The following is a 19,262-nucleotide window of genomic DNA, read 5'->3' on the forward strand; positions in this document are numbered from 1 at the left end:
ACTAACTTGTGTTGTGGTATCAGACTAGAACATCCATATCCGTGATAGTAACACCGGTTCCTGGCCCATATCCCTGTTTTTCACCTAGTCTTGGCCTTGCCGTCAAACTAAAGGAGGCTGTAAAGTCCAGGATGGTTATATAAATAGGCTGTGCTGAAAGTAAATACAGTGGGTGTAAAATTAGTTATCTTGCCTATTGTAGAGAGGTTATCGCTAAAGTCGCCTTTTATCATGTTCAGGATATTCTCTTGCTTAATCCATTCCTCTAGAGCGTTGAGTATCAATTTGAATAGATTTTATAGTTTGTCAATTAGACTGATGGATCTATAGAATTTTGTATCTCCTTTTCCTTCCCTTTTATATTTTGGGATACTTTTAGAAACCTTGCTAACAATCTGATGGTAGGAGAATAACTGGACATCTTAGTTCTCTTCCAGGGGATCCTCATCAATAGTCATAAACATTGAATATTCCCGCCCTTGTGCGGGGACCCCGGAGCATATATAAAATATATACACATTATACATGTGTAACAAACAGTCATGCAGGCTATCATGTTAAAAACAGGCTAAAATGCTTTATTTCTATGAAGTTTTTTTTTTTTTTTTTTTTTAATACTACAATAGAGCATAAATAAGTACCCAAGCTCCTAAAACTAGGCTTGGGGAAGTAAGCAGTAGCAAACTCTAGTGAAAAAATAGAGAAAACTGCATTGAAAAACAATGAAGCATTCTTAGCCAATAGGCTGCATGTAGGTTAACACAGGAGAACCATAAAAACTTTGGCACTGTGCCTTTAAGACCCTGAGCACCTCCAGTATCCCACCATGCCTCGGGGTGAAGGAAAGGTGACAGTTGGTTCACAGTTAGGTCAGTTCTTTTTTCCGGCTCCTTCTGAGAGGATCCTGGAGCATTGAGCTCTCAGTTTTTCTGAGTTTTCCTCAGAAAAATTCTTTAAAAAAGCGTTTTTTCACTTTTCACTCGACAAATAACATCTTTGTCTGAGCTGGGAAGGTTTTTTCTGACAGAAAAATGCCTTCTCTTTTTGTCAAATGCCCTGCTTGTGGGAAGAAGAAGGCCCAGTCAGATCCCCACTCTCTGTGCATAGTGTGCCTGCCTCAGAGTCACTGCCCTGACACTTGTCAGTACTGTAAGAACATGTCTAGGAGGACTCTGAAAGACAGAGAGAAGATCCGACTTCATGGGCTTCAGGAGAGGAAAAGAACATCGTCCTCCTCGCTCCCCAGGCATCCAGAAGGCCATTCTCAGGAGAGAATGGCCCGGTCGACGTCGACAGGTAGGAAAATACCTGCTTGTTCACCGTCGACGTCGTCGCTACCACCGTCCCACCGGCATAGATCGCCGTCGACGGCGACGCACCCGACGTCGAAGGGAACGGCGTCGAGGGAACATCAGAGTAGGGGCAGGTCTCCGTCGACGGCAGCCCGCCGATCGACGTCGAGCCACCGCCGGCATGCCCGGTCGCCGTCAAAGGCTGTGCGCCCCCCGACGTCAGGACACACGACGTCGAGATCTCCACGACGGCACGGCAAACATCCGCCGTCAACCTCCCATCGCTCCACGTCGAGGCACACGACGGCGAGCAGGTCGAGGTCCAAGGAACGCCGTTCGACGCCAAGGCACTCAACGTCGAGGCAATCAACGTCGAGGCAGGACCAACCGACTGGGCGTCCTTCGACGTCGAAACAGCCATCGACGTCGAAGCAGGTCTTACCTGTCCAACAGGGAGCAGAACATCGCCCCTCGCCAGACAAGGCTCAGTCTCCAGTGGTCTCCATACCGAGCGACTCTTCTCGGTCAAGAGCATCTCCTGGGCATGTCTCGCCCATCAACCTATCTCCGAGATGGCTGGAGAGCCTCAACAGACCAGCGGCCTCCCCAGATTCGCAATATTCGCGAATGTATTCACCCACTGCCTCCCCGCCAAGAACGCCATCGCCGACAGCCAAGGCAGAACGGGCTCGTTCAGCTCCTCGACAGCCGACCGCGAGGACTAGGCGCTCGGCTACAGCGTCCCGCAGCAGATCTCGCTCTCAACGGAGATCCAGGTCGCGCTCAAGAAGATCACCCTCTTGGTCTTCATCAGGTTCTTCTGTCAGGCGTTACTCACCTACTCTTACAGATTCACCACCTGCTAGAGTCTCACCAGTGGATGACATAACCACTTTCAACGAGGTGTTACTAAGAGGAGCACAGAAACTCAATATAGAGGTTCCAGAACCATCTACCTCCTCATCAATCATATTTGAGACACTACAACAGAGGTCAGCGTCGAAAAAGTTGCTGCCTCTAGTGCCTGGTTTGTTGCAGCCGACCATGGACACTTTTCTGGCCCCAGCCTCGCTTAAGTCTGCCCCGGCTCGGATTCTTAAAAAGTACAAGGCTCCAGAGCAAGACCCTTTATTCCTTAGGAAGGATCCGCCACCAGACTCAGTGATCATAGCTGCCGCCCGAAAGACCCACTCGGTGGCATCTTCATCCACAGTACCCCCGGATAAAGAGAGCAGGCATTTAGACTCTCTGGGAAGAAAGATGTGCGGGACAGCGGCTTCAGCAATGAAGGTCTCTAGTGCGTCTGCGCTCCTGGGCAGGTACGATCGTTCTCTGTGGGATTCCCTCAGTAGATTTACGGAAAAACTGCCCAGAGAAGACAGGCAAGATTTCCAAGAGATTCTACAGGAAGGATGCCTGGTATCTAACCAAGTTATCAGCGCGGCAGCGGATGGGGCGGATTTGGCGGCTCATGGGTACGCACATGGTATCTGTGCGAGGAGATCTTCCTGGCTGAGGCTCACTGGCTTGAAACAGGAGGCACAACAACGTATCCTGAATCTCCCATTTGCCGGGAATTCTCTATTCGGTGCCCATGCAGACGAAGAGATGGCCCGCATGAAGACCGAGGTGGATACCATGAAGGCGGTAGGCCTCGAAAGAAGGAAAGATTTCAGGCGGAGGTACAGACCGTACGATAGACGCCCTTTCCAATAGAGGGTTCAAACCCCTCATTGGTCGCAAAGGTCTCAGCAACGACAGGGGCGCCCTCTGTTTCAGCGAAGAAACACAAGGGAGCGAGGGTCAAGCAGACCTCAACAGTCCACTCCAAAAGCACCCACTAAACAATGAAGTCTCGCTTCCCTCGACACTGTACACCACTCCGGTGGGGGGAAGTATTATTGCTCATCTTCACGAGTGGCACTCTATCACAAGAGACAAATGGGTGCTCAATATTGTCGAACATGGCTATTCTCTTCTTTTCAAGCAGCCTCCACCACACTTGCCACCAACCAAACACAATCCGGCTCATCTCACCTTGCTACGCAAGGAGGCTCTCGCCCTCCTAAGAAAGAATGCCATAGAAAGGGTTCCACCTGCCCACAGAGGAAAGGGGGTCTACTCCCGTTATTTTCTAGTAACAAAGAAGGGTCAAGAGGGAGTTTTCAGGCCAATCCTGGATCTAAGACTGCTGAACAAATACATAAGAAAACAGAAGTTCAGAATGCTAGCGCTTCATCAAATTTTCCCTCAACTGCATCAGGGAGACTGGATGTGCTCCATCGACCTGCAGGATGCGTATTTCCACATCCCAATAGCTCCAAAGCATCGAAAATTCCTGCGCTTTCGAGTAGCGTTACAGCATTACCAGTTCAGGGTTCTACCCTTTGGCCTGAAATCTGCTCCAAGAGTTTTCTCGAAATGTATGGCAGTGGTGGCAGCGCATCTACGAAGACAAAGGATATACATATATCCATACCTAGACGACTGGCTACTAAAGGCTTCTTCTCCGGAGCAGGCGAGAAGCCATCGGGACATTGTACTAGGAGTTTGCGAAGCTCTAGGTCTTCAGGTCAATTACCAGAAGTCAACCTTGACTCCAACGCAGAGTCTTCACTACCTAGGAGCTATCATAAACACAAAACTACAAAAAGTGTATCCTTCGGAGGAACGACTGTCCTCAATAAACATGAAGTGCCAGGACCTGTTGAGAGCCAGCGCACCTACGGCACGTCAAGTGACATCACTACTGGGCTCCATGGCATCGTGCATCTTTATTGTCCCAAATGCCAGACTCCACATGAGACCCCTCCAAGAGGCATTGGAGGCCAATTGGAGCCAAAGAACAGGTCGCTGGGAAGACACAATGCAGCTACCGGAGGTAGCACTGCAGTCATTGAGATGGTGGATGCACAGACCTCACCTGTCAGTGGGCGCTCCGTTTCACCAGGTACTTCCATCCGACACTCTGGTAACGGATGCGTCTCTTCAGGGATGGGGGGCTCATCTGGGTCCTTTTCAAGCGCAGGGTCTGTGGTCAGACAAGGAGAAGCAGTACCACATCAATCTGCTAGAACTCAGAGCGGTCCATCTGGCTCTCAAGTCTTTCACACCGCTAATTCAGGGGAAAACTCTATTGATACAGACGGACAATACAACCACGATGTATTACTTGAACAAACAAGGGGGAACGAGATCCCTACCCCTTTCACGAGAGTCCCAAGCGATATGGCATTGGCTCCTGGCCAGAGGAATGTCAATCACAGCAGTTCACCTGCCAGGTCAGCAGAACGTAGAAGCAGACTTTCTAAGCAGACACCTGGAGGACGTTCACGATTGGGTCCTGCACGACGAAGTCGCAGAATACATCTTCGCGCAATGGGGTCGGCCTCAACTGGACCTCTTCGCAGACGATGTAAACAGGAAATGCCCAGACTTCGCATCCAGGCTCTACCGTCCAGGATCTCGAGGGAATGCCCTGTTGATCGACTGGTCAGGGACATTTCTTTACGCTTTTCCTCCGATTCCCCTCATTCCGGCAGTGATCAGCAAACTTTACGGATCCAGGACCAGAATGATTCTTATAGCGCCACAATGGCCTCGACAATTCTGGTACACGGATCTCCTCAACCTGTCGGAAAAACCTCACAGGAGGTTGCCGTGCAGACCGGATCTTCTGAGCAGAATGGAGGGCAGGATTCTGCATCCCAACCTACCCTCTCTGAGCTTAACAGCATGGCTCCTGAATTCCTGCAGTATGGGCACCTAGGACTCTCGCAGGAGTGCATGAACATTTTGAAAGAGTCCAAACGGCCTTCCACGCGGCGTTCCTACGCTTTTAAGTGGAAGAGATTCTACATATGGTGCTGTCAGCAAGGGCATAATCCCATACGGGCGCAGGAGGACGTCATACTGTCCTATTTGCTTCACCTAGCGAAATCCGGTCTGCAGGTATCATCTATTAAGGTACATTTGTCTGCTATTACTGCCTATCGCAAGTCACCTTCTCAGGAATCCTTCTTTACGAAACCTGTAGTCAAGGATTTCTTAGAAGGTTTGAAGAAAGTTTTTCCTCCAATTCGGAGGCCTTCTCCTCCGTGGGAACTGAACATAGTCCTAGCAAAACTTATGGGCCCTCCTTTCGAGCCTATCCATAAGGCTTCCTTACAACACCTTACGTGGAAAACGGCTTTCCTGGTGGCCATTACTTCAGCGAGGAGGGTCAGTGAGATCCAGGCCTTGTCTGCAAAAGAACCGTACACGGTTTTTCATGACAATAGAGTAGTTCTGCGAACTCACCCATCTTTCCTTCAGAAGGTGGTGTCAGAATTCCATATTAATCAGACCATAACTTTACCGACGTTCTTTCCCAATCCGGAAACTCCGGCTGAGAAAGCATTGCACTCATTAGACTTGAAAAGAGTGCTGAAATTTTATCTGGACAAGACAAAATCGATTAGAAATTCTAACCGCTTGTTTGTGAACTATGGTCATTTAAGGACAGGAGAAGCAGCATCTAAGCGAACAATATCAAGATGGATAGTCTCTTGTATTGTTAATACTTACCAGCTAGCTAATAAACAATTGCTAGCCCGGCCTAGAGCGCATTCCACAAGGGGAAAAGCGGCTACAGCTGCTCTCCTTAACAATGTTCCTATATCTGAGATTTGTAAGGCTGCTACATAGAAGTCTGTACATACTTTTACAAGACATTATTGTTTAGACTCAGATGCAAGAGCGGATGCCCAAGTAGGGCAGGCCTCTCTAAGGAATTTATTTGCGTAAGTCATGTCTATTCCTGCACTTCTATCGGACAGTCCGCTGGGTTTAGGGATGGGCTTGCTAATCTATTCAATGTTTATGACTATTGATGAGGATCCCCTGGAAGAGAAGGATAAGTTACTTACCTGTAAATCCTAGTTCTCTTCCAGGGGTATCCTCATCAAAGTCATAAACAACCCACCCTCCTCCCCGGACACACGTCTACTGGAAGTGCAGGACAGACAGTATTTTGATTCAATTATACAAATTGTCACCGTAAAAAGAACTGACCTAACTGTGAACCAACTGTCACCTTTCCTTCACCCCTGAGGCATGGTGGGATACTGGAGGTGCTCAGGGTCTTAAAGGCACAGTGCCAAAGTTTTTATGGTTCTCCTGTGTTAACCTACATGCAGCCTATTGGCTAAGAATGCTTCATTGTTTTTCAATGCAGTTTTCTCTATTTTTTCACTAGAGTTTGCTACTGCTTACTTCCCCAAGCCTAGTTTTAGGAGCTTGGGTACTTATTTATGCTCTATTGTAGTATTAAAAAAAAAAAAAAAAAAAAACTTCATAGAAATAAAGCATTTTAGCCTGTTTTTAACATGATAGCCTGCATGACTGTTTGTTACACATGTATAATGTGTATATATTTTATATATGCTCCGGGGTCCCCGCACAAGGGCGGGAATATTCAATGTTTATGACTTTGATGAGGATACCCCTGGAAGAGAACTAGGATTTACAGGTAAGTAACTTATCCTTATTCTGCATTCCTCAACAGTCCTAGTTCATTTCATGAAGGGAGACTGAAGAAGGTGCACCTTTTTGTCTGGTGGTTTCATGGGCTAAACTATCCTTTATGATTTCCTCGTTAGTCTTCTGATGTTCCGGTCATAATTCTAAGTGGTCCCATATGCTAGGATTTTTGCTATATATGCCATGATTATTGGCTCATTCTACATTAACGTTTTTATTTGCTGTCTACCACAATGGTGCCAGGATTTTAGCGAGGCTAGTAGTGTACCAAAGTGATAATGAAAACAAGTTGAGCTTGAATAGGCTGGCCTAATGGCAATTGGTGACCAAATGTTATTGATGTTTATTTGCCTTTCCTTTTCAGTTATACTTAAGAAAAGCTGCATACCTTTTGACTGGAATGTGTAAAGAAAGTTCTCTGAATGGCTTAGAAAAGCTGTTTCAGGTTGCCTTGAGCTGTTTCATCTTTCCTCATGTTTTTTTCTTATCCGCCCTACGTTTTTCATCCAATGTCTTAGGCAGTCTAGATGGGCTACAGTCCTTTTTCTTTGCTGCACTCTGCTAAAAGGGAACACCCAAGATTAATCCCTATTTAAATGCTAGTGGTTACCTGCCAACTCTTTTTGTGCTATGAGGTGACTGGTGCTAGTGGCAGTGTTACTCTGGCCCTGCAGTGTTCAACTTATAACATACATCTTTGCAGAGAGAATGTGCCTTTCAGCTCTACCCTGTAAATGTCTACCTAGCTTCCCACTATGAAGTCCCTGATCGCTCTTCAAACTTGGGTAGTTTTATATAATATATGTGGGTGTTTTCATCGGGTAAGATTTAATTGTGCTGCCTATGTGAGACATCTGGCACCTCTATCACTGTGCAATATTGCCTTTGTTTTACATAATTTACAAAGTAGGTGCTCTTTTCCTGTTATCCTCACTCTGAAACTGGTGTAACCAGGGTGTGGAGAAGGGCTTACTTTGTTTTTCACAGTAGTGTTGCCCTCCACTAAACTGCTAAATATCCCTGATCTTATGGTGTTTGCTGTTGCTTAGCAATGGTGACTTGCAAGAGATCAAGATCACATTTTAACTCCATGAAAAGTGTGGAACTTTATGTGGGCATCACTAAATCCCACATGGCTTTCACTCCTTAGTACTTATTTTTTCTCTCTCTGAGATTCAGAACCTGATCAGCTCCTTAAAGAATTTGCAAATCCCTCTCCTACATAGCCTCTTTAGCTGCGGTTTTGGTCAGGAGCTGCATAAATCGTCTTTATCAAAGCCACAATATTCTGATTACCTGGTTTGGGTCCTTCTGCATAGTTTACATGAAAGGCCCTTATAGAGTCCATATATTGCCATCCTGGTCATAGAAAGCAACGTTTTAACCAAACTCCTATTGAGCATATTTGAGGATTGGTTATCTTGAGACAAGATGCGTTGATCTGGGCCATATGGAATCCAGAGCCTGTCCCAGCATTGTCTTATAGTTATGACCGTCATTTATGAAAGGGGTAACACAAGATAATGATTCTGTCTATTGTTGCTTCATTTACTTTATCAACACCTTCAGTAGGTTAGACAGTGCAAGATTATTCAATTTACTAAACTTAATGCAAAAACTGTATGCATCCACAAGGGCACATGTTCAATTTGGGAACTGATTAGAGTTCACCAGGCACTTGCTAACCATAACAGGCGTAAAACAATGTTACATTTTCACCTCCACCTTATTACATATTTATTTAGCAGATCCATTTATCCTAATAAGTAAGGTCAGCTGCTACTTCCCAGCTTGGGTGGTTAAACTTGTCACTGTCTATGACTTACATTTCTTATGCCCTTTTAGGTCTTTAATGTTCCCAGGACTTCACGTCCCAAAACTGTAACAAGAATGGTTTAAAGCTGCACTTAAGTTTAAAAAAAAAAAAAAAAAAAAAAAAAATCATCACGATTTTGTTTTGTGATGAGTCCTTTCAAAAGTTCACATGGAAGCTAGGTTGTTCCTGTCTAGAGAACATCGCAACCTATAACTACTTCAGAATCAATATTTGCAAGTGTATTTTGGTCTTCCCGACAGCTATAGATAAGCCTTAAGGCAATTGCTGAGGTTTCTTCCAGTCTACTAGGAAAATCAGCCATATTTCTCAAACAGAATATTAACCTGATGAACTTTGATAACAAGCAAAAATAGCCCATATAGGTCTAAAAGAAACCTTATATTTAATATAAATTGTAATTATTATTGTGTATTAGCAAGTTTTATGTAGCGCTCAGCTGTCCACACAGGGTTTCCCTCTGCTTTGGCAACAAGTCAGGTTCGACAGGTCTCACCGACTCAGAACATCCAGGTCTTGAACTGTTTTCAAAAGTGGTCAAAGAAGTGCAGCTTCTAAGCGATTCAGGTAGGGCATTTCACAGCTTGGAGCCCTGATATGCAAAAGATCGACCTCCCACTCGTGTTCATCTAACTTTAGGAACTGTGCACAAGGACAGGCAACTTGAGTGCTAGGTACGAATCGGTTGATGAGGACTCACCAGCTCTTGAAGATATCGTGGTCTGACACCTGTCCTTGCTTTTTGCATAGAGCACAAGGCTTTAAATTGAATTCTCTGCCGTGATCCAGTGAAGCTCATAGAGGCAAGTAGCTGTTGATGTACTGTCAGGGACTTTATAAAGTAACGTAGTGGCTGAGTTCTGCCATTTTCTCACCATTCCATAGTGAATGCTTCCAATTGTGACAGAACCTTCGCCCCTGTTAGTTGTTTGCTGCGTTTCATTACCTAGTCCCAGAATTCTTGTATAAGTGGTCTCTTCTGGAGGATTTTAGATACGGCACTTCTCTACCCTCATTCTCCAGCAGAGCTAAGATCTAACACTGTTGTTTATAGCCTGACTCAAGTGAGATGCCACTTGAAGGACTGAGTATAATTTTCCTTCCTTGTGCATGTATAACCTAACTGTTACCCTTTCTTTGCAAATGTCCCCACCGATCTTCTACCTAAATAATCCACAACTCTTTCGAAGGCAAATAGGAAGCTTCATTTGGTGTTTCTCTGAGTCTAATAATAGTTTGTGAACTAAAGCTGTTGTGTGTGTGTGCATCATCACTATTTGCTTGCAGGAATTTTTCACAAAAGATTAATTCCCTGGTTGCTCCCACACTGACTAAATGGATGGATGCTCTGTTGCCTGTATTGTATGTAGTTAAATGTAGTGTCCTCTTTTACACTATAATCTAATTTCGCCTGGGTAAATGATTGTACCTGCACCTCATCAAACATGTCTCTTTTTATGTACACTCCTACCTTCTGTCCCTAGAATACAGCCCTATACAGAACCGTAAATTTCTACTGCATAATATGTATGTGGGCAAGGATGGGCAGGTAGATAAGCAACGTTTTACAGCCACATTAATTAAAATTTCCATAGTAGTACCAGTAAGCCATGAGACATACATCAACTTTGCCTTACCCAAGAAACCTCATAAAGCAGCACAACGCAGGAATTTTTATTTTGTGTTTTTCTTAGTGCATTCTAAGAGGACTTGTAGGTGAGCCTCATTGACAAGGTGTAATTGCCCCCATGTCCCTCGACTTATGGTAAAAAAGAAAAAAAAGATGCCCCTCGCCTAGTCCCTGACACTTTCCCTTTCTTTATAATATTGTCACACATGCACTTAACTTAGTCTACGATTTTCTTTTTGATATCAAAAGTCAGTGTCTGAAACAAATATCGGACTCAAGTTAGCCATGACTTTTTGGTTGCATTAGCTGTTCTACCCAAAAATGGTCAGAATGCGCCAGCAAAACAATACTATCTTGTTTGTAATAAATTAATCTTCAGAATGCTGCCAATTGTTAATGCAGGGCCTGCGTTAATCAGTTGTGGCCACAGAGACATCAGCCATGGGCAAGCTTGTTTGACTGTCAGTTTACGATCTGGCTCTGACCTGATCCCAGTGTTCAAAACGTCTAAGACCTGGATATGGTGCAGATAATTTGTTCTTATCTGTTCATTTCATGGGCAGGTGCAGTCTGGTACTGCATAAAATAAACTTTGTACCACTGTTCCTCACAGTGATGCACAACCCTTAAATCTTCTGTTTTCAGAATTTTTTCTACACTCCGGGCTTTGCCTCGATCCATCTGTGAAGAGAGAGAATCTTGAAGCCCATGCATGTGTGGAACCCCCAGAAAGGTCACCAGTTCTATTCTCCAGGCATTGGATGGCCTGTTATATCTGTGCCCAGTCTTCATGTCAGAAAGTATCATGCCATTTCGGAGGGGGTGCCAAATTAGTTCTAGACAAATTATTCAAAAGAGTCGTGTAGACCTTCTCTGTCATAAGGGCTCTAGCTGATTGACATTGGTATTTTAGAAAGTAGAGCTTCTCCTTGTACCAGTTTGTGAATGTGTCAGACAGTGTTTCTTTTGGGCTCCCCACACCCTATCATATAAGCATGAGTGTATCAGAAACTGGTAGCTTACAAGCGATTGATTCACAAGATTGCCTTTCTATCCACCTGGACGTTTTATCTGACTTAACTGCATATAGAATATCCAATCACACTTCTGATGCCTTCAATGTCATCTATAATTTTTACCATTGTAAGATGCGATCTAGAGAAAAATCACTTACAGGGTCCTCTAGAACATTAGTACTTGGATTCCTTTAGGTGTCAGTTGCCTTTTAAGAAACGGGGACCTCCTCTCACTTTACAAAACATTCCAAAGCAAGGACCAGGTGCTAATGAATTACCCAGAGGTTGCACCATCAACATAATTTGTATCTCAAAATCTTTAAGGTACAGAGCACCACAACAAACATCAGCATGGTGGATGTTTGCCCCTCTTCATGTTTTTTCCTTCAAAATTAAGAGCTTTTTCAAAGACCAGTTTCAGATACGTAACCAAATAAAAACCTTTCCTCGCCTCCCGCAAATCCGCCTTTTGACCTCCAGGCATAATCCTAGTTCTTAAAAAGTCAACATGTAGGATTTCTTTTCCTCCAGTGCTAAACAAAGATAGATTTTTGAAATACTCTTAAACCCATGGGTTGCCTAGAGAAAGATCTATAATTTCAAACATTTTATGTTTGTCACATATGTATCTCAGGATTTGAAGTCCTGAAGTGTTGCCTTGCTCCCCTCGATACCTTTTGTGAACAATGAGCTTTTGGACTATTGAGTACTTTTTTTCCATGGCCCAAATGTTTCCTGTCCACTAGCTTCTTATTGCTTCTATCTCAGCTCCTCTACATACTGTAAGAATGCACAGACTGCTGGCGGTCTTGGGACGATCTTTGTTGTGTGACGACTTTGGCAGTCCAGCCCTTCCTTGACCACCTGGCCCAAAAGCATGTGGAGATGGTGGATTTGTTTAGTTGTAATAGAAACACATTTTTTAATGACTTGAGTGCAATGTGCAGCCAACCTGTACAGCCAGCCTGTACAGCCAGCCTTGCCGAGCCCATGTGCTGCCTGTTTGTATTTCCATCTGAGGAAAGTATCAGTTTTCGATAACATCAGAGACCTTTCCAGTTCATGCCAAATTAGTAACTAACGCAAAGGACATGGTCCTTTGAACATACCATCATGTGTATTGCAGTGCTGTGAACACTGTTATGTACTCACTAAATACAGGAGTGGCTAAGCAATCAAAGGACGGTGGCCAGGTGAATAGGAGGGATAGCATTATGCACAGTGAACAATATGTAGAGACCAATCTTTCCGTGCAGTTGAGAAATACTTCAATTGACTGGATTGGATGATGCTCATAGGATCTAATGAAAATGGATTCCTGGAGCAAGGTATAGGGCTGGTCTTCATTTGAATTTCCTGTAGATGGTGCCCATAGTATTGACCCCGGTGATTGCACGCTGTTTAGTACTACAGTGTAGAAGTTTCGGAAGGGGCGTGGTACCACGCCAGCCATAGGTTAGCCACCGTCCTCCAGCTTCACAGCATCCCGTGCGAGGACGAGGTCTGGTCAGAGGTCGGCCACCACACAGCCTCTCCCCCCCACCCCCCAACCCACCCCACCCACCCACCCATTCCACAGCGCCCAAGCCCTCCTAGTATGGGTCTGCAAGACCATGTCCATCCAGTTTGGAAGGAGGATTCAATTTCATCTCCCTCACTGGTAGTCCATCACATCGGACAAATGCAGATCATACAGAATGGCTATTCCCTCCCCTTCCAGTTTTTCCCTCCCTCCATCCCTCCAGTAAAAGGCTGGTTGGGGCTCATTTGGTCTTTCTCCGCGAGGAAGTTACGGCTCTCTTGGCCAAGGGAGCAGTAGAAAGGGTCCTGATATCAGAAGTAGGCAGTGGTTGTTATTTCTGCTACTCTGATTCCCAAAAAGAAGGGCCTTTGCCCTATCTTGGATTTAAGGGACATCAATCTCTTCCTCAAAAAGGAAAAATTCAAGATACTCACTCTTGCTCAGGTCTAGTTTGCCCTAGACCAAGGAGACTGGATGGTAGCATTGGACTAGCAGGATGCGTATTTTCACATCTCCATCCTGCCCGCCCAAAGGCATTACTTGCGGTTCAAGATGGGCCATGAGCAATTTCAGTTTACCGTGCTCCCTTTTGGTCTCACCAGTGCCCCTTGGGTGTTCATGAAAGTGATGGCAGTGGTGGCAGCTCTTCTCCCCAGGTTAGGGATTTCAGTCTTCCCCCTACCTGGACGACTGGCTGTTGAAGGCTCTGACGCCCCAGGCTCTCGTCACCCACCTCCAGACTACAGCGAACCTCTTGCACTTGCTGGGGTTCACTATAAACTTGCCAAAGTCACACCTGATTCCGTCCCCAAAGCTCACTTTCTTCTGAGCTATTCTGGACACAGTGCAGTTTCGGGCCTATCCTCCCGAGCAGCGAGTCCAGGATATTCAGGTTATGATACCGATGTTTCGGCCTCTATCCTGGATTTCGGTGAGACAGACTCTGAGGCTGTTGGGACTCATGGCTTCCTGCATCCTATTAGTCAAGCATGCCAGATGGCATATGAGGACACTGCAGTGGGACCTGAAGTTCCAGTGGGCACAGCATCAGGGAAATCTTACCGACATGGTTCAGATCTCGGAGGGAACTGCAAAGGATCTGCAGTGGCAGTTAGTGAACTGCGATTGGGTCAAAGGCAGACTCCTCTCCCTTCTCCCAACCAGATTTTACAGTAGTGACAGATGTGTCACTTCTGGGATGGGGCAGCCATCTGGGAGAGGTGGAAATCCGGGTTCTCCGGTGGAATCCATATCAACTTGCTGAACCTTTGGGCGATCCGGCTAGCATTAAAGGCATTTCTTCCTGTTGTGAAAGGGAAGGTAGTGCAGGTGTTCATGGACAACACTACCGCATTGTGGTACTGCAACAAGCAGGGCGGTGTGGGCTCGTGGACCCTTTGTCAAGAGGCTCTACGTCTCTGGTCATGGCTGGAACACCAGGACATAACCCCGGTGGTTTAACACCTGGCAGGTTCTTTGAACGCCAGAGCGGGCGAACTCAGCCGGCGATGCTTAGCTGATCATGAATGGTGTCTCCATTCGGAGGTGGCGCAAGGACTCTTTCAGCAATGGGGAGAGCCTTGGTTAGATCTGTTCGCCTCCGAAGAGAACGAGCAATGTCAGCAGTATTGTACGTTGGAGTTTCCAAGGCGGCTGTTGCTAGGCGACGCTTTTCGTCGTGAGTGGAGCTCAGGCCTCCTGTATGCCCCCCCCAATACCACTTCTGCCCAGAGTTCTCAGGAAAATCAAGAACAACCCAGCCCAAGTAATCCTAGTGGCTCCGGATTGGGCACGAAGAGTCTGGTATCAAGAGCTTCTCAAAATGAGCATCAGTCCTCCAATCAGGTTGGCTCTTTGGGAGGATCATCTGTCGCAGCAGCAGAGGAAGGTTTTCCACCCAAACCTGTCAACTCTGAGGCTTCATGCGTGGAGATTGAGCAGCGGCAGTTGATGGTTTATGACCTCCCTTCCGAAGTCTGTGATGTCATTCTGGCAGCCAGGCATCCCTCTACTAAGACGGTTTACGCCTGCTGTTTGAAACGTTTTATATTATATTGTACAAAGAGGTCTATTGATCCTCTTTCTTCTTCTCTTTCTAATATCCTTCTGTCCATTCTGTCACTCACCCAACAGAGTTCCTTCTTAGGAACTCTTAAGGGCAATCTTTCTGCCTTATCGGATTTTTTTTGCTTGCCTGATTAACAGTCTTTGTTTAAGTCCCCTATTGTACAGAGATTCATAAAATGGCTTGTATATATATTTCCACCTACGCCTTTTGTTGTGCCCTAGTGGGACCTTAATCTAGTGCTTACTTTTCTAATGTATGCTCCTTTTGAGCCTTTACGTATTTGTCCTCTCTGGCTGCTCACTATCAAGACAGCCCTCTTAGTGGTGATCACATCTGCCAGGAGAGTGAGTGAGATGCAGGCTTCATCATCAAGACTGACATATCTCACATATATCCTGTTAAGGTAGTCCTCAGAACTCGTGCCTCTTTCCTGCTCAAGGTGGTGACCCCTTTCCATCTGGGTCAAAATATCACCCTTCCCACCTTCTTTGCTCCACTGTATCCCTCTAAAGAAGAGGAGCGTCTCCATTGTCTGGACCCAAAAAGAGTGTTATCGTTCTACCTTGACCGCACAAAAGAGCTCCCAGGTGGACAACCAACTCTTTGTGGGTTAGGTTGGTGCAATGAAGGGACGGGCAGTCCAGAAACTAACCATTTCGTGCTGGGTCATTCTCTGCATTAAAATCTGCTACGATTTGGCTAAGAAGCAGCCTCCTGAGGGCTTGAGCGCTCACTCTACAAGAGGGAAAGCTGCTACCACAGTGTTAGCTTGAGGCGTGCCGGTACTAGACATCTGCCAGGCGGCAACATGGGCTTCTTTTCACCTGTTTGCAAGGCACTACTGCCTGGATAGCCAGGTGAGAAGAGGGTCATTTTGCTCGCTCAGTCCTGCAGGACTTCCTTGTGTGAAGTAAATCTTTGCAACCCACTGCCAGGAGTTATAGCTTGGGTATCTATTCTAAGGTAAGGAATCCGCAGCTAGAAGTCTGTCAGATGAACACGATACTTACCCTCGAAAATAAATTATCTAGTAGAGACTCTATCTAGCTGGAGATTCCTTACACCCACCCAGGCCTCCCCACTCTGCAGATATACGCATATACTGTATTTTTTCCGATTTTTACCCTTCTCCTGGGCATTTCATTTTGCTCAAACATTGAGGAAGAAAAAAACAAAAAATGTGGTTCTTCCATGACTCTGTGCTTTCTGCCATTGGAAGTTGTGGAAAACAACTGACATACATGCGCCGGGAGAGTGTCTGTATAGGATTCTGTGACATCACAGACTACTCCAACGAATCTGACGGCACCAAGTGGATCCGGATGACACACGCGGATCCGAACTACGCCACCCGACGGCGCGCGCAGATTACTGCTCAGCAGAAAAATTCTTAATTCGATGCAGACGCCCAGGAATTCTAAGGTAAGGAATCTGCAGCTAGATAGTCTCTACCAGATAATTTGTTACCGAAGGTAAGTAACTTGTTCATTAGTGCTGTGAAAGTATTGTGGCGAGGCAATGATTTTTGTTTTGACATTTCAGGACATATTTCAGTTTTTTTTCTTGTTATTCAGAAGCATATCATTACAATACTCATATAGTTCTTCGCTTTATAGTTACTTATTCTATATTGGTCAGACAAATGATATGAACCCCACTCTATTCATTATATTCTCATGGTTAAATGGCATTGAGGATGAACTAGTTTTGTGGTCCTGTGTAGTGGTACATTACACCAGTTTGGAAAAATAATGAAATCTTTTGTTTCATTCAGATCGCAAGCCGCCTCAGGTAACAGCTGTTCCAGTTGGAGATGGAGATCAAACGGGTACTGGCGATGCTGGAGATATCACAAAAATCCAGATTCCTCCTCTGTCACACACTGCCCCTGTACATCAACCTTTGTCTCTTACTCACCGGCCTCCACCCCCTCCTAGCAGTTACATAACTGGAATGTCTACTACCAATTCCTATATGTCTGGTGAGGGTTATCAGAGTCTCCAGTCATTGATGAAAACTGAAGGTCCATCCTACGGATCTTTGCCACCGTCGTATGGTCCACCATCCCATCATAACATGCCATACCATCCACATGTATATCCTCCTAATCCCCCTCCTCCAGTTCCTCCGCCTTCTAATTTCCCTCCTCCCAATATTCCACCTCCTAATCCTGGATATCCTCCTCCACCCTCATACAACCCTAACTTCCCTCCTCCTCGAATGCCTCCAACACATTCAGTTCCTCAGCATCCACCACCTGGAATGGGAATGCCTCCAGCCAACTATCCGCCTCCTTCTGTTCCCACTGGAGGACAACCTCCAGTACCTCCCCAGATACCACCACCTGGCATGCCACCAGTGGGAGGAATGGGTCGTTCCTCATGGATGAGATAGCACATGATGGACGGTTGTAAATATTTATTAACTAGTAGCAATTTACAGTTCAAAGCAGTTTGTCTTTGAAGACTGAGACGGAACATATGTATGACGCCATGTGCTTTGCTACATTAAGAAAAGCATACAGTATTCAGAAATATTTTGAAATGAGATGATATTCTGGTGAAATACTTTCATTGTGTGCTGTATATGGCAGAGTTTGAAAAGTGTACAGAGTTGATGTAGGATTATCTCAGCACTTGATTCACTGTATGCTATTATAGCCATATTGGCTTAAAGTATTCCTTCAAATTCTACTTTCCTACGAAACATTGCCATGAAGATTAATTTAAAATATTATGATGGGTTTTTTGTTCCTGTTTGTTAATAAATATACAAATTATTTTTCATTTTTGATTCCCTGCATATTAAAAAGACATCACTTCAAAAAGTATTTTTTTACTTTCCTGATCACTTTCGTGGTAATGCCGTTTTGGGGAAATGTTTTACCCTATTTTTCAAATCTCTGTACATAAAGTTTGTCTTTTTTTAGTGTCAGAATCTGAATGTAAACTTGTAACGCTGTAACGTTGCCTACACGGGTGTAAATACATGGGCAGTTCTTTTGAAACCAAATAAATACTGGTTCTGAATCATGTTTGTTTTTTTCTTCTATGTGGGTTACTTTCCCAGACTATACACAAGGACTTGAACAATCAACAAATTGCCACTAGTTTCACAGGTCTCCTCTCAACATAGTTTTCTTAAAAAAGTTAAATATATATTTCTGATATTTCTAAAGCCTGCATCGATCTTGAGATTACTCGCATGATGAATATGCCCCAAATATTGGACTGAAACTGAAAATATTTTCCACTGCTGTCGCTTTTCAGGGCTGCTAAGTGTTTCTACACAGCCCCGGGCCACTATTGGCCTGCAGCTGTTCTTTCCATTTTTAAATTCCTCACAATATTTCCGCAATAGTTTAGGTCAGAGGTCACCTTATAAGCATTATTTCAACTGGCAAGGTGAAGTGAGCTCTTGGTCCCTGTGCCGGAAGTCTTTGCACTGGTAAAATCTAATTTTCCCAGTGGCAGCTTATCTGGCAGACTCTGAATGTGAAGGCTAAAGCTTTGAGTTGCCTGTTTCTGGAGGACACAAATGGGAGTTCCATCCTGTTGTGACATGCATGATCTCAGCTGGGACCATTCTGCATCAAATATTTCGCCATGATCTAAACTTAAAATTCCCTCAGTTCTGCACTTTCTACTGCGCAGTTCCCTAAATAGGTGCCTTCTGCCTGAACTTGTTGCATGCACTGGCATCACCATTCAGACTAATGGATATTTGTTTAGTTTCTCATGACCCTAAGCATTGTATTTGTGATGGTGAATAATTTGGCACTTTTAACTTCTTTGTAGACTTTCCTTTATGCATGAAACACAGAGCTGTGTACTGTCTCATGTTGGGTCACTTTTTGCATTAAGTTCTTCAATGCCTTGGCTACTATAGACTCCCCAGCCGACATTCATGTTCATTTTGGGGGACCCGGTAGTATGCCCTGGTCTCACAGTGGGCATACCAGAGTCTGATATTCACTGGGTTTCGGACCGCATGCCTTTGCCAAACATTACTATTGGACCACTCTGGTGCAAAGTGATGGATTCTTATTGAGGACTGTTTTTCATTATTTCTTTGGTTAACTTGTGCTACTCGCCACCCAAACACTCCTCCCTTGGATAGCCCTTCGCCTGCTGCCCCCTGACCATGATCCCCGGTGTGGAACTCATTATTTAGGTGTGTCATTTACAAGCAGTAGTATCCATCAGAAGTTGATTAGCTTCTGTAAAATATGTTTGAGGCAGGCGAGGCTATGATTACACATGCTTAACATAATCTCGCCATCTAGTGTTGGGCTTAAAAGTTTGCAGGTTTTTCTTCAAAGAAAGTCTTTTGAGGCACGAGGTGGCGTGGTGACTCCACTTGCTGGTAAAGCGCATGGGA

General features: G+C 45.1%; 1 protein-coding gene across 3 annotated transcripts in view; it reads left to right on the top strand.

The window, feature by feature from the left end:
• CCNK (cyclin K) overlaps positions 1–17,914 on the top strand; it is a 357,987-nt gene extending 340,073 nt beyond the window's left edge. For all 3 annotated transcript variants that reach the window (XM_069208291.1, XM_069208290.1, XM_069208289.1), the window contains exon 12: positions 16,657–17,914. In XM_069208291.1, the coding sequence (XP_069064392.1) occupies positions 16,657–17,276 (620 nt within the window). In that variant the 3' untranslated portion in view covers positions 17,277–17,914. The remainder of the gene's footprint in view (positions 1–16,656) is intronic.
• The last annotated feature ends 1,348 nt before the right edge of the window (positions 17,915–19,262 follow it).

Source organism: Pleurodeles waltl, chromosome 9 (assembly GCF_031143425.1).
Source record: "Pleurodeles waltl isolate 20211129_DDA chromosome 9, aPleWal1.hap1.20221129, whole genome shotgun sequence".
NCBI lineage: Eukaryota > Metazoa > Chordata > Amphibia > Caudata > Salamandridae > Pleurodeles > Pleurodeles waltl.